The following is a 23,400-nucleotide window of genomic DNA, read 5'->3' on the forward strand; positions in this document are numbered from 1 at the left end:
TTAAAAAATATCATGCAGGAGACTTGACGGGAGTCACTTTTGATTATCAACTAAGACCACAGGAATCAAAAGATATATGTATTTTGTGTGTAAAATATGGCAAAAGAAATATTGGCCCAGATATAAATTGTAAGAGCAGGCAATATAATCCAAGTCACAATTCAAAGTCAGATACAATTTTTCTATTTCCTGCATTTTCTTTGTTTTTCAAATAAAATGAGGGCATATATTTAACATCACTGCAATCTGTCATCTAATGATAAATTATGCCTCTATTGGCTCAGTACTGTTATCTTCATGAGTATATGCTCTCAGGAGGAAGACTTAGTTTTGAAACCAAAAGATCTAAACTAAAAATGAGGTTCTGTCAATAATGAACCAGGTCGATAATCTAATTTTGGGCACAGTCCATCTGGTTTCATCTTTAAGAAGAGGCTAGAGAGCTCCCCTCACCTCCAGTGCAGAACTGAGACTCAGGGTATGAAATTATTTGGTAAACTGCAATAATTTTGTATGAATTAAGATACTCACATAACTATATTTCACTTAAAAGTGACCTTAAAAATGCGATTGATTGGAGCTGGGGATTTAGCTCAGTGGCATAAGCACCTGCCTGGCAAGGATGCAGTCATGAGTTCAATCTCCGGTACAAAAAAACAGACCAAAACATGATTTTTGGGACAGGGAGTTTAGTTCAGTGTATAAGCATCTATCTGGTAAGCATGAAATCATGAGTTCCATCCCTGGCACCAAAAACAAAACAAAATGTGATTAACAGTTATAAACATACACAAGTGGCACCACTTAGGGCTCTATTGAGCTAGCACACCATGCCATCTGTCAACCATCCTATGGACTGACTCACTGTATCTTTTAAGGTATGCATCTTGCTTAGTACCTAATCCACAGGGCTTTTTTATATATAAAATGGCATTTCTTTATATACACTAACATATATGTTACACTGACCTAAAAAGGTATGAAACAAAGCAGCTAACAGTGCACGATACTACCCTGTTAACCAGGTGACTGAGCACACACGGTAGAATGAGTTAGTTCTACATTCCAGCCCCGGCCCAGCCTCCATGTGTCCTCAGCAACCTACCCAGAAAACAGGGACAAAGTCCCATTTCTCAAGGCTGCTGGGAAACTCAAATGAGAAGATCTACACACAGTGCCCAATGGGACAGCTCACAGCTTGAAAATTATTAGTATTCTCCTCTTACATCTTGTGGCTTCTTTGGATCAACACAATAACAAAACAATGTAATAGAATATTTAACCAGAGATAACGTCAAAACACAACCAGGTACTCAGGGACCTTTGGGCCCCTAGTACAGGGGCCTCCTGCCTCTTTTCTTCCTGTTTCTTTTCCCTGGCACAGCTCAGAAAACTGGTACCCACCCGTACCCATCTTTCTAAAGCCCCCTGCCAGGCTCCTCAATGGCATCTGCATTTCCTGAGACTTCTGCCCTGCAGCTTTCTAGCAGGAGCACATCAGGGTTAGGATCCCCTCCACTCTTTCTACAGGGCTCAGCCAGAGAAGAGGACTGCAAAGAAAAATGCCAAGGACAGTAGTGGCCAGGGCCACTGTGTGGGGTTGCCACGGACGGGGTGGGCGCTTTGTAGGCGACAGGAGGGCAGCAGATGAAGACTAGTAGGTAAAGGGCAGCAGATCGAGACCAGCAGGCAAAAGCAGGGTTTGTAAACTCAGGTGCCTACAGGAGCCAATGAAGTAACTGTCCTGGGCAGAGCTGAAGATACAATGTAGGGGTGGGGGCTGCACTAGTAGCCCTCTGGGAGAATCTCCCTGGACACTCCTGACATTTTGTACCACAGCATGTGAAACAAGCCATGTCTATCACACAGCTTTACCTTTGTGCCAACCTCCCCGACACCATTCCATAAACAACACTGTGCGCTCTCCAAGTATCCACCAAAGAACAGGGGGACTGTGTTCTGCATGTTAAAATCATCTTTCAAATAAAAATACAATATACAAAACACTGTCTGAGACTGTTACAAAATTTCTTTATTCTCAGATGACCAGGAACATTAAAGGATCAAAGCGACTCAGGGAGAGACTCTGGTGACCTGGAAATTATAATGGAGATGGGAAAGAGCAGGCTGACTGCGGCTCTGGCCAGGGATTAACATGTCACAGAGGGTGGAGACAGAGTTGTGAAGGAATCAAGTGACTCCATTCACTGCACTCTCTTCAATCTTTGCTTTATTCCAAATCCAAAAGGACCGAGCAATGAAACCAAGGAGAGGAGAAGCGAAGAAGGCAGACAAAGTTGTCCTCTTTGGCAACATAACCAAGACACAGTAGTCTGCTCCTCTTCCTGGTGGCTTGAAATTGATGCCTTCGGGGGCTGGGGATTTAGCTCAGCGGCATAAGCGCTTGCCTTGCAAGCAGGCAGTCGTGAGTTCGATCCCTGGTACCGATAAAAACGAAAAAAGACAAAAAAAAAAAAAAAAAGAAAGAAAGAAATTGATGCCTTCACACCGAGCTACATCCCTCGGACTTTTTTTTTTTTTGGTGGGGGGTGGGGAAGTAGAGGGCAGACTTGCTAGGCTGAGTCTCACCCAGGCTGAGCTAGAACTTGCAATCCTTTGGCCTCTCAGCCTGGGGTTGCAGGTACACACCAGCACTGCACATTGGCTCTCTACTTTTCGTTTTCACAGATTTAGGCAGAGAAGTTGCTATGGATTAAAGCAAGTAACTAACCAGAAAGTAGAATCTAGCTAAAAAGAAAATTCTAACTTGTCTATTGTGTTTTTGGAATCTGATTATTTTAGATATGGTTACTGCCATGTGGTATTTTCTCAAAGAAAAAGTTAAAAAGATTTCACATAACAGCTAAGGGAGTTTGCCCAACTCTAGAAGAGACTTCACACTCTGGATCCACAATGGTTTTAATCTGTAACATCATAAGCAAGATTTAGAAAGTTGGATTTACATTTGTTTTAAGCATGAAATAAATTACTAATATACAGACAGAAACAAACAACCAAAAATTTGTAGTGTATGGATATACAATATGTTAATGACATTAAAAAATGGAAATGTTCAGTTCAGAACAGTAGTTCTCAACAGTTCTGGGAAAAGAAAAAAAAAAGATGACTGAGATAAGCACTTGCAAAAAAGCTAACCTAAGATGGTGACACAAGCCTATAATTCCAGCAATCGAGAGGCTGAGGTAGGAGGATTGCTACAAGTTTGAGGCCAGCCTAGGTTTTATAATGAGCTCAAGTCTGGCCTGAAGTACATAGCAAGATCCTATTTTGACTCCACCTCCCAAAAAGTGAGAAATTCCACAATAAAAAACAAAGTTGCCACACGCAGAAAAGCCATTTAACAAAGGATAAAGTCAATGCATTTACAAGGTATCCAACACCTACAGATGAGTTAACATTCACACAAAAGATGTCCAAAAAGAAAAAAAAAAAAACATCAAGGAATGAATAAAGTAACCAATACTTCAACGGAAACTAATCATGGAGGTTTTCAGGGAGGTTTTTCAGCGTGATCAGCTCATATAGCGGATATAAAGATCATAAAAAGGGTACAGACTTGGAAAAGCACTTGCAAAATTAAAACTCTTCTTAGAAAATTATCCTGGTGAGTGACTGCAGTTGCTGTCCACTCTGAAAGTCTGCCATGCAGGGTCGCCTCTTGGACCTTCTCTCCCTCTCTCCCGTGTCTGGGATGCTCCAGCTTTGATGCCAAGGCTGGTTCCAGGACTTTCTTTGGGCCACAGGATACATGGATCGTTCATTCACCATGTGTGGGACACATACCAGCTGCTCTTCTCCAGGTGCTGAATGACTGTCGTGAGGGTGGGCTTGGGGCAGGCAAGTACTAAGACTGCTTCAGCAGAGCCCAGGTCTCAGAAAAACCACCGCTGACTGTTGAAGGTTAACAGGATGAGAATCCACTTTGCATGAGCATGTGTGCTCATTTATCTAACTTTTATTCAGCTCAATGTTTTATGTGGATTATACTTTTAATCCTTACAACAACATTAGGGAGATGCAGGCTATTATCCTTGTCTTACCTCAGAGAAGTAACTTAACCAAAGCTCCTGTCAAGATTTATCTCTAGGAGTCCCCCAAGCTTTACGCTGACAGGTGAGATTGGGGAGCTTACTGGATCAGCAGGTGGCATTCAGACAGCCCAAAGACACTGGGAGGTGGCACCTCCTACTAGGGCGGTAGCCTGGAAGGGTTCACCTTCCTTCCCGATCTTCCCTTTGTCCTTTCTCTGCTTCTTTGTTGCCAAGCCATGAAAGTGATTCCCTTGCCCCCCCTCACCCATGGCGCCCCACTGCCATGCTGCCCTGCCACATAGCCAGTGGACTATGGGACTGAAATCTCTCCAAACTGTGAGCCTAAATACATCTCTCCTTCCCTAAATTGTAGGTATAGGATATTTTGTTCCAGCAACAAGGAAATTAAAATAGTTTCAGAGCATTCAACTGGGATGGTGAGGTCTGAACCCAGATCTAGTGATAATGAGACAAACAACCTTTGCGGTCTGCTATTTGTATTTTCAAAATGTTTTAACCCTTTGGATTAGACAAAAATGAATCAGTTAGCAAAGTGACGATAATACAAGAGAAGATAAGTATGATACTTGTAATCTGAAATTTAACTGACCAAATAACACTGGATTTCTTTTTTGTCTGCCTCTGTAACGAAAGCATTTTTCCTTAGCTTCTCAGGGTCCACAAGAAATAGATCAAGATATAACAGAAAAAGTTTAGATTAGGTAATATATTAATATGTCTTACTTCTGCTCATTCTGGGGAGTATAATTGGGAGGAAAGTCTCAAGTCATCATGTGGTTTATTCTCTGATTAAAATTAATATTTATCTTCATCCTTCACAAGTATGCTAGAAACAATTACTATGCTTCTCATAGTTACTATAACTATGAAATGCAACTGAACCCTGGCACATGCCACTAAGGCTAAGCCAGCTCGCTCCAGGCAGATACAGCACCACACAATCACATCCCACATCTACCTGAGGAATGCGATCTCCTCCTCCAAAAGCAGTATTTGAGTAACAAATGCAGCAGTGTACTATCAACAAGACTACAACAAAAGTATAAGTCTATCGAGTCACCCAAATTATACAACACTGAGAAAGGGGACCATGCAAAACCATGCATGCAGTGTATATTTTGAGCTCATGACACATGTCTCAAATGAGTGAGAAAATGCAAAAGTAGAATGGAACACTGGTCACCTCTGCCATTGCTGCTAGCACCCTTGAAGTCACCATTGTGCTCTTTATTCAGGAGCTGGACACTTTACTTTGCCTGAAGATCAGTTAAGATATTGTCTTCCTTTTTCACCTACAAGTGCAGGCCTTTTATATTTCTATTAATTAATTCATCCAAGAAATAATATGCAAGGGAAGGGAAAGGGGTGAGATAGGCTCATCACAGGAGCTGCTTTACAAGAGACTGGATGTTGACTGAAGATACTGGTCCAAAAGAGACTTCAGGAATGAGGTAGGCACAGCAGCAGGTTTTTAAAACATGCATTTCACTGTCCTTTAGTGATGGAATTAACTACATCAGAGGAAAAATGAGGTAGTCTCCAGCAGCCTCAGCAGAGGACCCAGCTCCTCTGAAGCCATTGTGTATCACACTATGATGCAGCCATGGTGCCAGCAGGGGAGAGACCATCCTGATCTGGACCCAAGGTCTGCCCAGGAGCCATTAGGAACCAGACACCCTGGATCCCAATGGCTTTAGTGTTTAGGAATCAAAGTGCTTTAAACTCCATTTCCATCCTTTCCATCCAAGGGTTCTTGTTCCACTTGTGGCATTAAACTTAGGCTGCTCCAAATTACACCAGCAGTCCAGATCCCTCTCCTGAGCTCCAGATCCTAATTCTCACTGCCCTTTCAATTTGATACCCAGGGGTATCCCAGAAGCACCACCTGGCTACCTTCCTCTTCCTTTCCCCCTCTTTCTTAACTTACTCTTCCCAAAATCTTCCCCATCCTGCTCAGGACCAGAACATCACGTCAGCATTACTGCCTCGGCTCCTCATCCAAACTGTCACCAGTGTCAGCTCTGAAACACACCCAGGCACTCAGCAGTACCTATACGGCCACCACCACCATCTGGAGGGCTCTGTTGCCATAGTCTCTGTTCCCAGTCTTGTCTTCTACCTTCTTCTGGTGATTTAAATACAGCAGCCAACGGCCCCACTGAGAAGTAAGTCAGGCGGTGCCCATCTTTGCCAAAAGCCCTTCAATGTATCAGCTGCTGCCAGTGCAAATTTGCACAAGCAGAAGACAAAGCAACAGAAATCTCTCTTACAGCTAAGAGCTCATAAGTCTGATGGTGGATATAGTGAAACTAAAACCAAGCTGCAAGCAGGGCTCCATTCTTTCTGGAGGACTTGGGGGACAACTGAGTTCCCTATCTTCTGTAGATCCTGAAGGCTACCTGCTTTCCTTGACTGAAGGCCCCTTCCACAAGGGCCCCACCTTCTTGCTCCTCTTGCAAAAGGGTGGGACCATCTAGGATGATCTCCCCAGTTCAGGATTTAACTCACACTGACAAAGTCTTTCTCACTTAGAGCAGAGGACTTCCAGGAAGACGGTGGAGTGGCAAGCAGCAGAGAAACAGCCTCTCGAGATTTGAGTCCAGATGCTAGACTACAGCAACATGGGGAAGAGAAGAAGGAGGGAAGTAGGTCACTAAGACACAACAAGGATCTGAAGCAAGAATTACAGCACATATGTGAGAGAAGACAGGAACCTCAGTGCAGAAGAGAAAGGCACTTTCTCTCTGAGCTCTGGCTCACAGTGGGGTAGGGATAACTCAAACCAGCAGCAGCTCGGTAACTACTGAAACATAGCAGTGGACACTATGGACTGAAGTGGCTGGTCATTTATCCTTGTTCAAACGTCTCTCAGGAGAGGGCAACTGGCTGGTCACCATTCTGGAAAGTAGCCAACTGAATCAGAAGTCAGAACAGCTGCAGGTTGGCTCCATCTAGGAGCTCAAAATGACACGGTAAGGTCAAATTCAAATCCACAGGAGATCAGGGAGCCAAGTTCAAGCCATCAGGAGGCACTTGGAATGTTGCTGGCTGAACAACTTGGGTCCCAGCCTCATAGCCAGAAACCAGAAGCAGTCTGAACTTCAGTGGCACTACAGAAACAACTTTCTGGGATTATGCACCACCCCACTGTAATTTGCTGCATTGCAGGGATAACAACACAGATCTGGGTTCCTTCCAGCCGTCTCTGTCTACCTGTGACATTAGGACATGCCCGGAAATGGACTCTTTCTTCTTTTCTTCAGTTTTGTCATTCTTTATTCCTCTTGACTGTTCTTGTTTTATATGAGTGTGAACACTGTCTCTAGTATTTTTGTTGCTGCAGTTTTGTTCTGTTCTTATCTCTATTTCTTCCTTTATTTCCCCTCCTGTTTTTATCAGTTTCCCAAAGCTTGCAACATTTGCCTTTGTCCCTCAGCCTTGGCTATAACCACTTTCTCTTCTTTTATTTCTCTATTTTCTCCCCTAACCCCTTTTAAACTTTCTCCCTTAACAGTAAAATCACCATACTGAGGTGACAATTTTCTGGTCTGTTTTAGATCCTGTTATTGTGGTGAACTGAAAATTGATGGTCAATATAAACACCAACTGAAATGAACCAACGTGGTAATGAGTGTAGATGGCCTGCCTGAGGATTCTTGCCAGCATTACAAGGAGACATGGAGAGAAACAGTAGTGTTGCTGCTTCTCTGTACTGTTGTTGTTGAAGCTGTTGGCTGTTTTAGAGCTGCTGGTTCTCCTGGAGGAGCTTGTCAGCTAGCTTCGCTGATATGAACTCAGCTGTTATCAGAGGAGCTAGGGACCTTGTAGGTGACAATGGCTGCAATTCACTTTGGGGGAGCATTGGTCCTTACTTTGAGTATCATTTCCTGGCTCCAGAGGGGAAGATGTGTGCTATTCGATCTCCAGGAGAAGCTTGTCATGTTGGCTTCCTGATATGAACTCAGCTGTTCTCATCATCAGTGGAGCTCAGGACCTCGCTATCACTGATAATGGCTGTGGTACTTTTCAGGGGAGTCCTGGTCCTTACTTTGAGTGTTGCTTCCTGGCTCCAGTGCAGAACCTTCAACCTACTGGCACAGATCCTTCACCCCACTGGCACAGACTTTCTAGCTTCCACTGCTGACCTTTAGGCTTTCCCAGTGCAGATCTTCAAAACAGACTTGCATGAGTCACTGTCATGGGCTCTAGACCTCCAGTTGGACTTATGGGAGGCACTGTCATGGGCTCCAGGTCTTCAGCTGGACTCATGCAGGACAATGCTGTGGGATCCAGGGCCTCAGACGGATTCTCTAGGTCTTTAGTGTGTGGACAGATTTCTTGTACTTTCTTTGTATTTGACTTTTTGGGTAACCATTATAAGCTATAAATTATGTGTTCCGTATGCAATCATTTTCCTTGCAATCCCCTGACTGCAAAAGTCATATGACCACAAATCTTGTTCACATAGTTAAAGGTGGCAAATTAACTTACCACAGTTTGACAGTTTTTAGGCTGTTTTTGATGCTACTGAATTATTAAACATACTACTTTAGCCAAGATGACATAATTGTTTTAATCAATTGTTCCTGTATGCCAAGACAGAGATCGTCAGAGGATCATACAAATACTACAAGCCAGAGCAAAAGAACTACAGATGAAGCCAGATATGCAGCAGCTTCGCTACCCAATAAATTAAAGAGGAAGAATCTTGCAACAAACTTAAAACTCAAAAGCTAGCTATATCTGGAAAGTGTCTCTGAAAGTAGCTATATCTGGAAAGTGTCTCTCATTTCCTAAGGATTCTTGATACTAGCAATAAAGCTAACTATCATATGCAATTCGCAAGCATCAATGTGGGAATTAAACTAAAAAAAATTAAAAGAGAAGACCCAGAAGCAAGATGCAAACCTAGATTTCTATGTTGCCAAAGCCTAACCCAGGGGACAATGAAGTGACATAATTAAAGTTACCCACCCAGATGCTCTGAAATGGCAAAGTGGAAGGAACAAAGAAGATGCATGAGGCTCTAGAAAAATTCAAATCAGAAATAATTTCTCAGACAACTATACAGATAATGTCCCTAATGAACAGTATGGTTAATGAATCTAGAGTAGATACAGATAAAAAATAGAGGGGCTTAGGAAAATGATGGAAACCATGAATGCCCAACACTGGATAGAAACAGAATCCATGAAACATGTTTAACTAGATATCCCGGAGATTAATAATTTTACTGAGAGCAAACAAAAGAGAATGAATCAATGTGAGGATGGAATACCAGATATAGAAGACAGGATTGGGGTTAGTCATCATGAAAAGAATGATTTCTTAAAAATAGCAAGAAATCATGAAAATCTAATCCAACAGCTGCTAGATGATGCAAAGAAAATTAGCTAAGGTTGATTAGAGTCAAGGAAAAAGTAGTGGAAATGACATAAAAATCTATTCACAGAAGTTACAGCAGAAAACTTGACCAGCATGGAAAAATTTGACATACCAAGAAGTGAGGCATCTCAAACTCGAATTGACTATGATTAAAAAAAAAAAAAAACACCATACCAACACATATAATAGTCAAGATTCAAAAGTTCAACACAAGAACAGAATATGAAACGCTATTAGAGAAAAGAAACAAATCATCTATACAGGAAAGCCCTCCAAATCACAGCAGACTTCTCAACAAACTTTTAAGTCAAGAAGAGGTTGAAGTATTTCAAGGCCTAAAAGAAAACAATCTCAAGCTCAGATCCCAAAAAGTTATCTTTAAAAATTGATGGACAAATAAGGAATTTTCATGGAAAAGAGCTCCTGAGGAAATTCATAAGCATCCAACCAGCATTCCAAAATGTTGTGAAGCACTTTCTAGAAAAAGATAACAAGGACTACGACTCCATGAACCCCAACAGAATAAATATATCAGGCAAGGTAAGTAGTTAAACAGAGGAGGAAAAAGGGAACCTACAACAAGAAAATGATATGACAAGAGTAAGTCAATAAATATCAGTAACAACTATCAATGTAAATGGTCTCAATTCATCAATCAAAAGAAACACAATACCTCAAGAAAGAAAATCAAACAATATGCTGTATATAAGAAAAACATTTAATTCAAAAAGAAGTTCACAGACTGAAAAGTCAGGATGGCAAACAATACTCCACATGACAGGAACACAGAAAAATAGCTATTCTATTTCAGACAAAGTGGATTTCAAGTGAAGACTGATCAAGAGAGACAGAGAAGGTCATGACATCCTTGTTAAGACAACAAACCAAGAGGAAGACATAACAATCATAAACATATTTGCAACAAATACCACCACACTCAACTATATAAAACAAATATTAATGAACATGAAAAAGCAAATAAACACTGATAAAATCATAATGGAAGACCTTAATATCCCACTGTCACAAATAGACAAATCAACTACAGGAAAAATTAAGATATATCTGAACTGAACCAAACTTTTGAACAAATGGACTACAGAGGGTTCCTTAGAGGTCTACAGAGTGTCCCAGCCCACATTATCAGACTATACATTCTTCTCAGCTGCACACAGGATGTTCTCAAAAATAGACCAGATACTAGCTCTTACAACATGTTTAAGTAAATGCAATGGAACAGAAATTATCTGATCATATTATCAGACCACAATGCACTGAAATTGGAAATCAATGTGAAAAAAATGCAAAAACTGCATAGACACATGCAAATTAAATAACACCCTCCTGAACAACCAAGGTCATAGATGAAACTAAAGAAAAAATTAGACAATTTCATGACATTACCAATAAAATATATCAAAAATTATAGGAAGCAATGAAGCAATTCTATGAAGGAAATTTGTATCAGTGAAATCTTGTGTCAAAAAAACAGAGCGATGGCTTGGGATATAGCTCAGTACCTGCCTGGCAAGCACAAGGTCTTCAGCTGAATTCTTGGAATGGAAAAAAAAATCAGAAAAATAGAACAAGTTCAAAGAAGCAACCTCAAAATTCTGGAAAAAAGGTCAACTTCAAACTTTTAGAAAAAGAAGAACAAGTCAAAGCCCAAAGCTTATACAAGGGAGGAAATTATAAAGATCAAAGAAGAAATTGATGCAATTGGAGACTAAGAAAACAAAAGAGAAAATCACTGAATCAAAGGGTTGGTTCTTTGAAAGATTAAATAAAACTGACAAACCCTTAGTGAAGCTTATCAAAAACAGAAAAAAGAAAAGGAAAAAAAACACTCAAATCCATGCAGTGAGGAATGAAAAGGATGAAATCACAGCAGATATTGCAGAAATCTAGAAGATAATCTGTATCTACTTTGAGAAACTGTATTCTAATAAGTTGGAAAACATAAAAGAAATGGACAGATTCCTAGATACATATAAATTACCAAAGCTGAATCAAAAAGATATAAAAATTCTACATAGCCCAGTATCAGTCAAGGAAATTAAAGATGTAATTAAAAACCTAGAAAGCTAAGATCCCAATGGATTCACTGCTGAATTCTACAAGTAATTTAGAGAAGATCTAATGGCACTACTCCTTAAACTCTTTAATGAAATTGAAAGGGAAGCAATACTCCCAAAGGCATTTTTGGAACCTGGCATTATCCTGATACCAAAATCAGAGAAGAATTCAACCAACAAAGAGAATTACAGGCCAATCTCTCTAATAAACATAGATGTAAAAATCCTCAATAAGATACTAGAAAAACAGACAGCAGCAAAAATCATTATGAATACTTCCGGGAGAACATGGCGGACAGGTAACAGCAACTACCGGAGGCTCTCTGAAAGACTCGGCTCAGAAGCCAGGGATGGTGCGGACTAAGGAGACATAAGCAGGTGGAGATATGCTCTGCTGACTCAGGAACGAACTGGGCTGAGAGAAACCAACTTGGAATGCAGTCCTGGTGCTAAAACAGGAACAGAAAAGCCTCGGTGTGGAGGCTGGACCCCGCGCCATTGTAAGCCGCGATTTGGGTTTCCCGCCGCGCGGCCGCTGGCTGCCTCTACAGTGGCTCGGCAAGGAGAGAGACGCGCAGAAGCTCTGAGAACGGCAATCTGCGAACGGCAGGGAGGCGTGCACTGACTTGTGGTGAGGTGAGTGAGAGAAACTGACACTCTACCACAGTTTGACTCCAGCAGAGGACTTTCTGGGCCCCAGCAGTCCTGCGGGAGCAGGGCGCGGTGGCAACTCCAGCCACACATCCCCCTCTCGGGCGGGATTGGTGAAAAGTGCCTGGCCTGCATGACGCTGCTGGCGGACCTGGTAGGCTGTCCCAACCCAGATCCCAGAGCCTGACGGTGGCCGGGAGGGGAGATGCGCAGGCTGCCTGGTCCGTACCTCCCTGGTGCGCAGCGTAGAGCGGGAACACCTAACTGGCGCAATTCGATCAGGCTGTGGCTGACTGGGAGAGAAGCTGGGCCTCTTATATAAGCTTGCATATATAAGGAACAGAGAAGAAGAGGCAGCATGGGAAGAGGCAGCAACAAGAAAGGCTCCTCGGCCCCCAATTCTGAGAAACAGGCAATAGCAGACACCGCACCAATACACATAAGGCGCCATATAGAGAGCCTCATAGACCAATTCAGGAATGAAGTTATCAACGACCTGAAGCTAGAAGTATGCAAAATAGTTAGAGAAAGGCTAAGTACCACCCAAGAAAAAACAGGTGATGGAATGGAAGAACAGAAAAAAAGGGGAGAATTGTTTGATGGAGAAAACAGAGAAAGCATAGAATACGTGAAGCAGGTTCAAAGGGACTACCAAGATACTAAGAAGTCTATCGAAGACTAGCATAACAGCTTGAAAGAAACTAAGGACAGACTATCTGAACTGGAGGGCAGACTTGTAATATGGGAGAATGAAATGAAAAACTTCTTAAAAATAACAAAGAAACAAACAGCAATAATACAAAGACAAGAAGATGATAAGAGTATCCATAACTTAAGGATTAAGAACATAAAAGAAGAAGTAGGGACACAAACAAGTGAACTACAAAAGCTACTCACAGAAATAATCCAGGAGAATTTTCCTAATTTAGCAAAAGGTAAAGATACTCAGATGTATGAGGCATACAGGACCCCAGCTACCTACAACCCAAACAGAGCAACACCCAGGCATATAATAATAAAAATTCCAGAAATTCAATACAAGAACAGAATATTAAAAGCTGTCAGAGACAAGAAACAGACCACTTACAAGGGAACACCCATCAGAATTACAGCAGATTTCTCTGCACAAACCATCAAATCACGAGGAGCGTGGGGGGAAATAATTCAAGCTTTGAAAGATAATAATCTCCAGCCAAGATTGAGATATCCTGCACAACTGTCCCTGGAAATTGATGGAAAAACAAGGTGCTTCCAGGATAAAGAGGAACTGGGGGAATCTGCAACCACCAATTCAACTCTACAGAGAGTATTGCAGGATATTCTAAAAAAAGAAAAATACAAAGAATCCAGAAATAATGGCAGAGAGGCCACAACGAATGGAGCAGAGAACAAAATGAAGAAGACAAACTGACAGCTACTGACAGAAAAAGAGCTCAACAGAAATGAGGCAGAGAAGATTGGATGATAGGAACAGCTATTTTGGAGAAAATGACATCTTAATAGGTAATACTGATTTAGTATCATTTTGTTTTGAAGTCTCATCTAGCTTTTGTCCTTCTGTCTCCAATGGTCTAATTAGGCTGTATCTTATTGGATTTTATTATGTACGATAGTATAAGCAAAAACCTTTTAAAGACAAGGAGATTATACAGAAACCATTGTTCATTTTCTGTTAGTCAATTTTAAATACTCTGTAATGCTGTCATTCTCTTGAATGGTTTTACATTGTTTTGATATATTTAATGCTACAGTATACAAAGTTGTACTCAAGGATTTCAAAGAAAGAGACAATATGGTAACTACTTTTAGGTTAGGATTATCTGGTGGTGAAACACTATTCTGCTTAAATGGTTATGTTTTGATCTGCGCTGTTTCGTTGTTATGCCCTCTTTTATCTCAATCTCCACTCCATTATTTACTTTTTTATCTTTATCCTTTTAATTAAAGGAAAAAAAATAGCAGGATATATTATAGTAACCCACTTTGACTTTTCATTACCTTGATTTAAAGCCCTGTATTACTCTCACCATCTGGTTTTTAACTGATGTTCCCCTATTCTGTTTTGCTGGATAGTATCAGGTTCAAAAGTTTAGGCATCAGCTGTGAAGATAATGAGATTCATTATGACGCCCATTCTTGTTGACTTTTATCTATTTTTGAAGACCTACAATGTCTCCAATGTTTTGGTTTTGTCGGTTTTATTCTTTACTGTTTTGTTCAATTGTATTATAACTAACGATATAGGCAATTCTATTAGAGATAGCGGGAGGCATTATGGTAACCATTGTTGATCACCTCGTATTATGTTTTTACATTATCTGTTATGTCCACCCTTTTGACTTGACCGATTCTGTTCTGTTATGTCACATTTGGTTTTACTCTCTTCCAAAAAAGTAATAAGAACCGTGGGAGCAATGAAACCCGAAATGTGTAATAGTCATGGTACAAAAGAGAGGAAAAGAAAGTGCTCCAAACTATATAACTGCATGTATATTTAAGTGTATAAGATAGAAAATGATATCACAGAGTTTTATTGGATCAATGAACAGAACTGTTTACAGTATCATTGATGGAATGTCCACTTTACAAGCTTTAATTTTGTGACTTGAACAATTATTTCTAAGATGACAATATGTAATCCATTAACTAGTGATTTCCTACTGTTCATTTTTTTTCTGTAAATCTGTATAACTTGTACCCTTTCCCTGCTTTTTTTTTCTTTTCTCCTTAAATAAAATTAAAAAAAAAAGAAAAAAAATCATTATGAAGATTATACACCATGGCCAACAGGGGTGGTTTAAAATAAGCAAATAAATATATTAACAGAGCTAAGGACAAAATTCATATGATCATCTCAACAGATGCAGAAAAAGTACTTGATACAATCTAATACCCATTAATAATAAAAGCCCTACAGAAAACTGAAATAGATCATCTTTATCTTACTTTGTCATAAATGGCTTTTGTCAAATTAACAGAAAAACGTCATACTAAATGGACAAAAACTGGAAGCTTTCACTCTAAAATCAGGAACTAAACAAAAATTTCCAGTCATTGCTCTTATTCAAAATAGTTTTGGAAACATTAGCCAGCATAACTAGACAAGAGAAAAAAGTAAAAGCAATAATGACACAAAAGGAAGAAGTTTAAATAATTATTTACAGATGACATGACATTCTACACAGAGGACTCAACTCAGCCAAAAAGACTTCTAAATTTAATAAGCAAACCCAGTGGCATCACACGATACAAAGTCAAAACTCAAATAATAAACTTACTGAGAAAGAAATTAGGGAAATCACACCTTTCACAGCAGCACTTAAAAAATGAAATACCTAAGAATCAGTCTAACAAAAGTAGTAAAAGAACTTTACATTGAAAACTACAGTAGTCTGAAAAGGAGACCAAAAAAAAAATCAGAAAATGGAAAAATGTCCCTTGTTCTTGGGTAGGAAGATGAATATAGTGAAAACAGCTATCCTTCCAAAATTGTTATACAGATTTAACACATTCCCAATCAAAATACCAATAGCATACTTCATAGAATTAGAGAAAACATTTCTAAAATTCATCAGGAATGAGAAGAGATCTAGAATACCAAAAGCAAGTCTACCACAAAGCTACTATGATAAAAATAGCATGGTACTGCAAAAAAATAATAATAATAACCTAAGGATCAATGGACCAGATTAAAAGACACAGAAACAACTCCAAACATAATCAGCCATCTTATCTTTGCCAAAGGAACCAAACAACTTCACTGGAATAAAGCAAGCTTCATTAATAAATGGTGCTTGCAAAACTAGCTTTCCACATGCTACAGATTAAAACTAGATCCATGTCTTTCACTATGCACTAAACTAAAATTAAAATCAAAGATTTAAATATTAAAACAGAAATACTAAATCTGCTGGAAGACAGACTATGCAGAACTCTTGAAGACATTGTAGGCAAAGACTTTATGAAGAAAACCCCGATCACATAGGAACTATCACAAAGAAGCAACAACTAGGATCTCATTTTATTAAAAAGCTTCTGTATAGCAACAGAAACCACTGAGTGGGGAAAAACATTTGCTAGCTGTTTCTCAGACAAAAGACTCCTATCTAGAATATATAAAGAACTCCAAAACTCAGACCCTAAGCCCCAGTCCAAAAATGAGCATCTGAGATGAACACACACCTCTCAGATGATCCAGCAGAAATGAAAAATAAATGAAAAATGTTCAACATCTCAGACCATTGGAGAAAAACAAATTCAAACAATGCCAATATTCCATCTCACTCCAGAAAGAATGGCTATAATCAACAAATCAACCAATAACAAACGCTGGGAGGGCTGTGAGGAAAAAGGAACCTTCTCTGCTGTTGGGGGTGTAGACTGGTAAAACCATTGTGGAAATCAGTATGAAATTCCTCAAAAAGATACCCTAGAGGTTCCATTTGATTCAGCTATTCCCCTTGTTAGTATCTTCCTGAAATTATTAAAAGCATCATACCACAGCACTATATGCCCACTCACGTATATAGCAGCACAGTTTTAAATTGCTAAATCTTGGAAACAGCCCAAAAGAATGAGGAATAGTTAAAGAAGATATGGGTGTTTTTTATGCAATGGAGTACTACTCTGTCACAAAAACTACAAAGTTGAGACATTTCTAGGAAAATGGATACACTTTAAGAGCATACTTTTAAGTGAAATTAATTGGACATACATGTTTAAATATCACATTGTTTCCCTGGTGTGAGACCCTGAAAGCATAAATAAGGACCAAACAGATATTGTGTAAACAGATCTGTATAACAGATATTGTGAAACGGCAAGAAAATATTCAAATGAGAAGGGGAACCACAAAGGGTAGCAAGGGAAAGGAAAAGAAAAAAAAAAGAATACAAGAAAAAATGGAAATGAAGCTTTTGTAAAAAAGGAAGGCCAGAGAGATGGAAGGGAGGGGCGGAATGGGGAAAAAAGTAGCAGCAAGCTACAGCATTAAAAGTAAACAATGCCTATGACAAATGTTATTATCAGGTATAACTAAAGGCACCAACAAAATTAACTGTAAAACAAAGTCCTGACACAGTAAAAGCCAGCGTCCTAATAATGCCTCAGTAATTCCCTTCCCGTTCTCCTTCTAAGCTCTTCTCTCCCAGCTCCTCTCTTCACCTCGGTGTGTGCCTGCTGTGCCTCACACCTGAGCCGCCTCAGGACCTTTGCCCTTGCTTCTCCCTCTGCCTGGAGGGCTCCGTCCTTCCTGGAGGCATTTGCTAAGTGGGATCACCAGGTGAGGGAGGGTGCCCCAGGTCATTTTTCCCTCCGCTTGGCACTTCCTTTCATAGTTAAACTTTTCCAAGGTCACTAAATACCATGTGAGCGGTTTTTCTTTTTCTCTCTCATGGCCCACATCCTAGAACATCAGCTTTATAATGCGGTCTCTCTCTCATAATCCCTAGAAAATACTTGAAGCAGGAGGTCAATAAATAATTGCTAAGTAAATGCACTTTACTTTATTATAAAGGCAACTGTCTTGGAGTCAAGACCTGGTCCAAGGTGGCAACTTCATAAATGTCTGAATGAATGAACAAACGAATGGATGACAGAGAGCTGATACTCCATAGCTACATGGGCTAATATGAAAACAAGTGCTTTTCTGTTTAGAACCAGACATTATGGTGTAAGTGTCTTGCACATGGATGCGTAATAAATGTAAAGTGAAGGGATCACGTATTTAAACTCCCAGACTTTGGCTGTGCATCTGCACCATGTCAGATCTCACAAGTCAGAACTCATCCGGAATCCTCTGCTGGGCTGAAACTCTCCTCAACAAGGCTTCAAGCTAAAAAATGCTAGTTTTATTTGGAAAGGGTATTTCACAGAAACCTTAGGAGCATCTACCTTGATGATTTAGATACGTAAAAAATAACAGCACTAGAGGGATAGCATCAATATCCACACTTGAAAGCACACCCAGGAGCAAAGTGGCAGCCAGTGGATGCAGTAGGGGCAAAGAAAATAAGATGCCAGGGCATCTTCCTGCTCATGTCCCCTCTGGGGTGCATGTATACTGGGAGGCAAGAACCATGGACAATACTATGGGTTCGGGATGGACCAGCGGAAGAGAAACTCACTGTTGGAGGCCACCTCAGCTGCATTTCAAAGCCCTGTTCCAGGCTCGCTCACACACAACAGATCCTGCTGTATAATTGACCACACTATCTCCACTCTCCTGATGCTGCCACCCCGGGATGTAACAGTTTCCATCTTTTGCTGAAACTTGGAGACTGCATTTCTGGGAATTTTTTACTGGCGTGCAGATGGGAAGGAGACCACTACTATGGTCAGGGATGTGGGTCTAGATGAGGAGAGTACCAGCTTCAGATTTTGCCTCCATGACTCAATAGTGTGTTCTGATAGATACATGACCGATCCTCTCTAAGCCTCAGTTTCCTTCCCTCTGAAAAGTTTGTTTACTATTCTCAAGAGTTGTAGGAGCTGCTGTGGGGAAGGTACTTTTCAGACATAGGTACTTTTTGACATAGGAAGTCTTAATACTAGCTATTACTACACTACTATTACATTATCCTGGATTTAATTCCTTTTTCTTGGTTTTTTGAGACAGGGCTTGACTGTGTAGTTCAGGTTGGCTTTGAACTCACAGCAATCTTCCTGCTTCAGCTTCCTGAGCACTGATATTACAGTCATGCACCACCATGCCTGGCTTATTTTAGACTTTCAAAACAACCACTGTTCAAAAATAGACAATACACTGTCTTCATGATGAGTTTAGGTTTGTAACAGAAACTGTCATGTATTTACAAGTAAGTTTTTGCTTCCAAGTAGGAAAAAACCCACCAGGCAAATGTTTTGAGTTTTTAGGTATGACTAGTAAAAATAAAGTCACTAAAGACTTTACTTGCAATTCTACTTCTAAATAAAATATATACAGTTTGCAACTGGACAACTTAAAAGATGTTGGACAAATATGACTATAGAGAGTATTTCGATAAAAAAAGCAACAAAAGAATTAAAAATATATAAATAACCATGGGTGTGTTCAATTAGACATTTTTCTAACAAATTACCATCTAGTAAAGTAAATCTTTAATATCCTGCTTTGTTTCAAATGTTGAAAAATGAAATAAAATAGCAGCAAACCTTGTATTTATTTTTCTGTTCCTTCCAATGATACTAACCAAGCACACACAGCAGAGGCATTAAGTTAGCTTCATTAAATTATCCAAGAATTCATCTCACACAAAGCTCTGACTCAACAGGTTGGGGAGGGAGCAGGTATTCACATTCTGCAAGGACTCCCTGAAATCACTGATGATGACATCTTTGGTAAATAATTATTGCAAATAGCATTCCCTTTGACAAGAAGTTTGTGCCTTAAAAATTTGATAGGAAGTTTTTCTAGATTCTATATTTTGTTCCTCCCAAAGCAAGACACAATTGCTTGAAACTCATGAAAGAGACAATGCTGAATTAGTTACTCTTTAGACCTTAAAATCATAATAGAGTTCTCTGGCCTCCTAATCCCAACCAAAGAGCTAAAGGAGATGGGAAAAGTGGAAATTTACATTTGTTCAACAAAATCAGTAACCATTTTCTCTTTAGGCAATTAATTTCCAGAACTCCAGGCTGGTAGGAACATCCTCTGTCTGCAGTTCCCAGTTTCTGACTTGGTAACCTCTCACTTCCCCTGCTACAGAGCATGTGGAACACAACTAGTAGCATCTATATGGGACAGCAGACCTCTAGACAGAAGTTAAACTGCTTGTAGCTTTCCACACACCATGCAATCCCAGGTCCTCATTTCATGACTCATTCAGTGAACTTTCCTTGAGCACATATTACCCACCAGGCACAAGGTAAGCACTGAGAGTACAGCTGGGGACGAACATAAAAAGGTCCTGTTGTCATGGTACGGACATTCTACGCTGTAATGCCACCTGAGAAACTATTTTCTTGAGGAAGTTCAAAAGCAAGTTAAATGCAAGTTTTTAAAATTATGATATCCCAGTCCAGAAAAGCAAATAATCAGTTGGCAAAAATGTGTCTGCAAGGATCAAAGAAACAAGAGGAGGGAGACAGCTGACACAAGGAAAGGGAAGTAAATTCTGAGGCCTTTTGTGGAAGGGCATCACTGCCTCAGTAACAGAGCCCCTGATGAGCTGCCCACTCTGGGTCACAAAAATGACCAAGCAGAGAACCGCCCCTAAGCTGCTAGGAACAGGACCTCAGGATTCACAGTGAAAATACATTTAACAATTCTTACTGGATATAGGACTCACAGACAACCGAATTTGTGACTAGAAAAGCCATTTTCAAGTAGCTGTAACAAATATTTTATGTACTTGATAAGGTTTCTTTTGGGGGGGGATTCAGGCCCTTACAATCTAAGAGTGAGGCTTCAGTAAAAGTTATTAATCACCCAATCAAAACCTGGAAAGCCCACCCAGCTACTAAATGAGGGCCCTAAATAAGGCCATTATTCCCAACACTATGTACTTCCTGCCACACCAGGCGGGGAGCTGGACCCATGCCACGCAGGGAGCTGGACTCCACATTCAGGGGAACCTTACATCAGTGGCTCTCAGACACCAGATACTACAGCTGCAGGGCACAGCACTGGGCCAGACCAAATCCAAGCACTGAACTCTGATCAATGACAAATGGGCTGAAAACGATCACAAGTGGGTCCCTGGGTAGAGAAAGTTTGCCAAGAGGAAGAGAGAGGCTGTTCAGCATTACTGCATTTAGATAATTGTTATTAATTAACCCAAGAACCAAGATCATTCATCAGCAGCCTTACCTAGTTCTGGGGGCAGAACAGTCAGGCGGTTCCCCTGAATGTGGAGTTCCTTGAGCTGGGTCAGTTCCCCAATTTCCTTAGGCAGCGAGATCAGGTCGTTATCCCTCAGGCTGAGCTAAATATAAGCAAACAAGCAGTTGTCAAAACAATTTCTCATAAAGAGGTGCTCAACAGAAACTCTCACACACTACCATGCCCTTTCTTTTTCTATGGCTCAATTCTTTCAATTTACTTACAAGTGACTATGGCTAAACAAGAAACAGTACCAGGAGTGGTGGTTCATTCCCGCAAAACAAACCTTACTCCTACTCAAATTGACTTGATTCTACTCTTACAAGGGCTGCAGAAGTGAATTGATTTTCTAGAAATTTAGATAAATTACTTACTATCTGCAACTTTGTGAGCTTCCCAATATCTGGCGGCAGGATTTCAAAATCGTTGTCACTTAGATAGAGTGCACGCAGGGTGGCTGCAAATTAAACAGCAATATATAAACAGGGTGGCATGGAACCCAACCATTTGAGGTCTGATCAATACGCAGGAGTCAGCTTTGATTAATAACCCTGGCTTGGTGAAAAGCCTGTGACATACCTAGGCTCACTATAATAACAAGCAGGTCAAACTTAGATTTACTGGCTGATTGTGTGGCTGGTGTGTCCAGGAAAACATCTATATCCAAGAGGACTGACACAATTAACAACAGTGGGCATGGGCAGCAGTTTTCCTCATATTTCAATGCATTTCCATAAGGACAGCTATTTTTCTCTATGACTTCCAATTCACGCTTGTTACTCCATTTGCATCCAACGTAAAAGGAAGAGAACCACTGTCACTTGCATCTGTACAGAGAGCAAAAGGGCTCTTGCACAGAAATAGGATTATGCCACTATAGAACTTTCATATGTAACATAACGATGCTCAGAATAAATAAGGGAGTGAGTGAATGAATGACTTTCTGGTAATGGGAGCCAGAATCATAGTTCATCATTTCCATAATCAGACTATTTATTATTACTTGCTTCTATGGCCTCAAATGACAAAAATATATGAAGACACAGACAATTAAACACGGCATAGAGTTCAAAAAAATACAGCCTGAATTGAACAGAATCTCAGCACCATTTTGCTCACATTATTACACAATAATAATATGATCCCAAACTAATAAACACATTTTAATCCTAAAGCACCTTTCAGCCTCAACCAAAAAAGGCAGTACTGTATACTAAGATGTATGATTTTTCCTGATTTGTTTATAGGTATTTAATGTTTTAAAATTCAACAGAACTGCATATTAATACGTGTGACAAAAAACATTTTTTTCCATATACCTAAGAAAGGAAATATTTCAGAATTCGTTTCACGTGGCTGAGAAAGTCTTGAAAGGTGAAGTATATGGGTTAAAAAATGAAACTAGCTAATTAGACTAGCTCAGAAAATTGAGAATTTTCTAGATGTCATAGATGTCAAAGGCATGCAACCTTTTCCTAAATTGAAATATTTAGTAATGAATTCCTAGAGAATCAATGTTTCCCAATTTTTAGGAGTTCCTGCACAAGACATTTATTTACATGTAAAGGATCAAGTATGTCCATTTATGACTAACAATTTCTTAATGTTTGTACAGTAGGCAAAACAGATTACTTCAATAAAGTGGTTTTCCAAAGATAAAACAGGAATCCTGGCTAGAAATTTAAAAATTCACGTAGCAGTTTATTAATGGGTATTTTTGTAAGTAATTGTCTAGAGTATCTTTGAGCAAGTACCTTACAAAGATTTAATAGCAACATGGGAGTACTCTTGTGGGCACACGCTCTTAAAAAGAAAATCAAGTTTCTTAACTAAATGTGAGACTTGATCTCATTCAGTTCAAAAATCTCTCTTGGAAAGTTAATATGACATTGCTAAGTCCACTTCCACCCAGTAGTGTCAGGTAACTATACATCAAATATAAATACTGCTGAGCTACGAAGAACTATTAAAAGATAATCCATGAAGAAAAAAATATATACGTCTAATAATTTCTCTTAAGAGTTTGGGCCCTCGCAAATAAATTTCATTCTTAGAATGAAAAGTACCATGCTAAGAAGATTTATAGATTAAAAGTTTCTTACTAAGATAGAAGAAATTTCCAGGAAGAGAATTTTCATTCAAGTTGTTGTAAGTCAAGTCCAGGACTTCAAGAGCTGGGAGAGAGCCAAACCCACGGGGCAGCGTGTTCAGCCTGTTCATGCTGTGGGGAAGAAAGCTGTGAGTTATCACACACAAGGCACATACACAGAATACTGACCACTTACATTACTTCTCTGGCAGGCTGAATGCCTTAAAAAGTGCCATGATTCTATGTTTACTTTATGCTTTTTAAATGCAATGTAATTGACAAATACTATATACTAATAGTACT

General features: G+C 39.9%; 1 protein-coding gene across 3 annotated transcripts in view; it reads right to left on the reverse strand.

The window, feature by feature from the left end:
• Nucleotides 1-23,400, reverse strand: part of Rsu1 (Ras suppressor protein 1) — a 188,722-nt gene that overhangs the window by 117,652 nt on the left and 47,670 nt on the right. For all 3 annotated transcript variants that reach the window (XM_063237872.1, XM_003462766.5, XM_063237873.1), the window contains exons 5-7: nt 23,111-23,229; nt 21,383-21,465; nt 20,997-21,111 (exon numbers count right to left, since the gene is read on the reverse strand). In XM_063237872.1, the coding sequence (XP_063093942.1) occupies nt 20,997-21,111; nt 21,383-21,465; nt 23,111-23,229 (317 nt within the window). The remainder of the gene's footprint in view (nt 1-20,996; nt 21,112-21,382; nt 21,466-23,110; nt 23,230-23,400) is intronic.

This window comes from Cavia porcellus, unplaced genomic scaffold, assembly GCF_034190915.1.
Source record: "Cavia porcellus strain 051 isolate PalLab524CR breed Dunkin Hartley unplaced genomic scaffold, mCavPor4.1 scaffold_27, whole genome shotgun sequence".
NCBI classification, from domain to species: Eukaryota; Metazoa; Chordata; class Mammalia; order Rodentia; family Caviidae; genus Cavia; species Cavia porcellus.